Genomic DNA, 4,393 nt, shown 5'->3' with positions numbered 1-4,393 from the left:
AGGTGGTTCCCAACCCCACCTCAGTACCAGGATCCCAGCTATTCTCATTGCCCTGGGACCTGTACTTACCCTTTCTGATTTCCCACCCCCAGCCCGTACCAAGGGCTGAAGACGAGTCACCAGGCATTGGGACCTGGCTAAAAGGTAAGACCTTGGGCTGTGTGGGGCTCGGAAAGGTTTAGAGGCTTGAGAGAGGCTGTGTGGCCTCTGGTCCCACAAGGCAGGCTGGCGGGGGGCTTGCGGAAGCCGCAGCCCGCTAGCAGCAGGAGGTGAGGAGAGCCGGCTGCGCCAAGACAGCGGCCCGACAGGCACGCCCCCGGCCCCGCTGCGCCCCGCCCCCGCGGCCCGGCTCCGGACCAGTCACCAAGGCGCCCCACCCCCGCCCGCAGTGCCCGGATGTGGGTGACGTGCGGCCGCCATCTTCCCGTCCCCGGCAGCCAGCGCCAGTCGGAGCTAGCGCGAGCTGCCGCCGCTGCCGGTGCTGCCGACATCTCTGTTGCTGCGAAGTCCTGCGCCCGTTGCCCCCGCCATGTGAGTCAGCTGCCCTTGCCTTTCCCGCACTGGCCTGAGCCGACTGCCACCTTGGGGCCCAGGCTCAGGGTTCGACCCGCGCCCCTCGCGCGCCCCACGCCCGGAGGCCGGACCAGCGCCCGTGACTGCGCGCGGGCGGTGGCTGCGGGAAGGAGCAGACCCGGTGTCTGCCCTCTCGCCCCGCCCCTGTCATTTCGGGTCGACATCAGACCTTGTCTCTGAGGTCGTCCTCATTTAACAGGAGGGGAAACCGAGGCTTGGATGGGGGAGGGGGCTTCATTCAAGGTCACGCATCTTTTAGGCGGGGGGGCCGGACGGTATCCAGGGCTCTCATCGGGTGGCCTTCCTCCCGGGAAGGAAGAAGGGAGGGACAGGTGGACCGACAGGCAGATGGGCGGAGCCCTGACTGCGGGGCCGAAGCATTCAGGCCCTGGGTCTTACTCCATTTCTGCCCCTCAGGTCGGCTACCGCTGCCACCGCCCCCCCTACCGCCCCGGCTGGGGAGGGAGGTCCCCCTGGGCCCCCTCCAAACCTCACCAGTAACAGAAGACTGCAGCAGACACAGGCCCAGGTGGATGAGGTGAGTTGGGGAGGGGAGGGTGTGCCAAGGGCAGTGGGAAGGACCCTGTAGGCTGGCAAACTAGTGTGGGGATCCACTTAGGCTAGGGGTAACGACAGTTCACGTTTATAAGTTTTGAAACAAAGATACCATGCCCCATTCCTGTCAGCATGCACTTGAAAGGTCCCTGGAGTGTTAGCCTTGCTAGCCTGGGTGTTTTGGTCTGGGCAAATGTGCTGTGGTGACGGGCAGGCTGCTTGCAACTCGATAGAGGGTGCTGCTTTGACATCTGAGATGTCTGGTTATCAGCATGCTCCCCATATGTGCTTCTTGCATGTGCTCAGGTGTGGACATGTTTTATGTGTGTTCTTGGCATGTTAGTCTGGCAACATCAGGGTGTATGTTATGTATGTGGGCACATGGTGGTCTGTGAGTGCCCTCATTGAGGTGGGCCTTGGCACACCCCCTGCCTTGTGGTCTTCTCCAGGTGGTGGACATCATGAGGGTGAATGTGGACAAGGTTCTGGAGCGGGACCAGAAGCTGTCGGAGCTGGATGACCGTGCGGATGCACTCCAGGCAGGAGCCTCCCAGTTTGAAACAAGTGCAGCCAAGCTCAAGCGCAAATACTGGTGGAAAAACCTCAAGGTAAGGGTGGAACCAGTTAGAAGGACTGGTGGGTGAATGGGGGTTTCATGGTCCATCTCACTGACTCTCCCCTCTCACCTCCAGATGATGATCATCTTGGGAGTGATTTGCGCCATCATCCTCATCATCATCATTGGTGAGTATGGTAGGAGTGGGTAGGGCCCTTTTCTTTGGAGAGGTTTTCCCTAAGAGTTCTGGGTTTTGAAGGTCATTAATGTAGTTTTTACTATTCAGCAAAAAGCATATAAAGCTGCCAATGGCAGTTCTGATTCATCTAGAGCCCAAAAAGTTTGATGTTGTTTAGCCTACACTTTGTCTGGTTGTGGGCAATTCTAAGATTTTTGGAAACAGGAAAGCTGGTGGATCCCCACTGCTCCCTTGAGGACCGGTTGTGCCTAAGACCCCAGTCTGGGAACCCTGGAATTGGGGAGTGAAGAGCAGGAAAGGCCCAGGGGAATTGAGACATGACTCAGAAGCCATTGTTTAAGCGCTCCTGGTTTCAGAGGCCATGGCATGGGGGTCTCTAGCCCCAAGGCTATGTCATGGGGTTGAAGAGACCTTAGAACCCACCTGTCCAGCCCCCTTTGCTTTACATGTGGATAATCTGAGGCCCAGAGGGGAAGGGATATCAGCCAGCTGGGAAGGGTAGAGGGTGGAAGCAGGGCCAGGCCTGACACACTGCTTTCTTTCCTCTCTTTCTCCCCTCTGCTTCCTTTTCTTTCCCTCTATTTAGTTTACTTCAGCTCTTAAACCCCTGAGGAGCCTGCCCAGAGAAGGGCCTCTCATCCCCACCCATCCCCAGCCGTTCCCCCACCTCTCAGCCATATCTTCCAGCCCCCCCACCCGTGTGTGTGTCCGTGTGTGTGCCCCCCTGTAAATAGCCAGCTGTTATTTATACATATATAATATTATATATATTTGGTCTGTTTGTAGTTTTATTACTAGAAGATTTTTCTGGTTGTCCTTTAACACCCCTTCCTGAGGTTCCCATCACCTTTCTCTTTCCTTCTTTCCTTTTCCCTGTTTTCCTGACCAGCCCCAAGTCCCTTCATTTGCATCTGCTATGCAATAGTCCCTCTTCCTCTCCTTTCCTTGGATTTAGCTGATCCTTCCTCCCACCCTGGCCTGTTACCCATACCTCCACCCTTCCGAAAAACAAAAACAAAAGTAATTGTCCAGGCCTCCCTAGGTGCATCTTCTTTGCATTATTTGGGAGGCTCTGAGACTGGCCCCACTTGGTCCTAAGAATCCCAAGGTCTGGGAGCTTCTAGCATGTTAATTAACATTCATTTGCATACTGACATCCCTTTTGGTTTCCTTCTTTTTTGTTCATCACTCTACTGTTCATTTTTTCAACCCGTGGTTGGTTGGTTGTTTTTTTTTCCACTGAGGAATTAGTCCTCATTGGTCACTGTATCACAGTTTTATTTGCATGACATTACTTGTAGGTGGTGGGGAGCCTGGGCTTTTGGGGAGCCAGGCTGTTCTGGCCCCCAGAATCATCTCCTAACCCCTGTAGTCCAGTTTGCCTCCCCTAACCCCATTTTCCAAACCTCTTGTCCCCTCCTCTCCCTCCTCGGAGCTGGTGTGTAAGTGTCTTGGAGTTCAGTGTGTTATGATGGACCAATAATTCTGCCACATGGAGTTTCTCCCCACATTCCTGATCCCCAGTTTTCATGTGGGGCGCTCAACTGACATTCCCATGGGGTCTCCTTCCCTCCCATCTGTCTGATCTTCCCCCTCCTCCTCCCACCAGGAGAGTTGGGGGTTGGCCACAATCTGATCTCTTTTGGGAGAGGTGGCTGCCAGTGTCTGAGGGGTCATCACTGCCTTGGAGAGGAGTGGAGCAGGGCAGAGAATCTTCCCAGTTCCTGCCTGAAGTCTCCTCTGGCCCCATCCCTCCTGGGGGTTGGACTGAAAACCCTCCTCCCCAGTTTGGAGGGTGTTGCCTCCTTCACTGCCCAGCTCCTCTGACTGCCCCCACCCTGAATTCAGGGCGGGGGTACTAGTCACTGCCAATGTGTGTGTGGGACTTTTTGGAAGATGGGGGTTCTTGCCCTTTTCCAGGGTGGTTGAGCCCAGAGAGACCTGTCTTCTCCTTAGGTGAAGTGATAGAGGAAAGGTCTAATGTCTTTTTAAATGGCACAATTTTGGGGGGGTCTGAGGGTACAGTCCCTTAAACTGTCACTCGAGGGGACCCCCCCCAACTCTTTCCCCCACACTCAAGGTTTCTGTGTGAAGGGGGAGCAGGGAGATCTAAGCTGTGGTGTGAAAGGGTAGGGAGAGATGCTGGGGGTGGGGGTGCTGTGCTCTAGATCCCCCATAATATCCCAGTGTCCTCTGCACCCCCATTCCCTCACCCCATGCCCCCAATTCTGTGGCGCATCCAGATTGTGAAAATGTACAATAAATGTGTAATGAGTAACTAAGTGGTGTCTGTTCTGAGATCTTTTCTTAACTAGTGGGAAAGGTATTGGATCTGCAGGTTTAACCAGAAGGTTGAGAAGGTAACATTGGGAAGGAACTGAGCTTTCCTGGAGGGCTGACCTTGGACAGGGCAAAGTGTGATTCCCAAAGTGGCCACAGCGGGGCACCAAGCAACTTCAAGCGTGGTTAATGGGAAGTGTTGATGATTCCTGTGTCACACCCTGGTGGAC

The 4,393-nt window shown here is 55.1% G+C and overlaps 1 protein-coding gene across 2 annotated transcripts; it reads left to right on the top strand.

The window, feature by feature from the left end:
• Positions 1–397: 397 nt before the first annotated feature.
• On the top strand, positions 398–4,165 carry VAMP2 (vesicle associated membrane protein 2). Of its 2 annotated transcripts, none has more exons than XM_045824612.1 (5): positions 398–531; positions 991–1,111; positions 1,578–1,736; positions 1,821–1,872; positions 3,493–4,165. In XM_045824612.1, coding segments are annotated over exons 1-5 (552 nt in total). In that variant the 5' UTR covers positions 398–529; the 3' UTR covers positions 3,711–4,165. The 2 variants fall into 2 exon arrangements, with proteins under 2 accessions (XP_045680568.1, XP_045680569.1); XM_045824613.1 differs by lacking the exon at positions 3,493–4,165 and adding an exon at positions 2,470–3,283.
• The last annotated feature ends 228 nt before the right edge of the window (positions 4,166–4,393 follow it).

This window comes from Phyllostomus hastatus, unplaced genomic scaffold, assembly GCF_019186645.2.
Source record: "Phyllostomus hastatus isolate PE091 unplaced genomic scaffold, TTU_PhHast_1.1 phas_scaffold_55, whole genome shotgun sequence".
In the NCBI taxonomy this organism is placed as follows: domain Eukaryota; kingdom Metazoa; phylum Chordata; class Mammalia; order Chiroptera; family Phyllostomidae; genus Phyllostomus; species Phyllostomus hastatus.
This window is presented reverse-complemented; position numbering and strand designations above follow the sequence as displayed.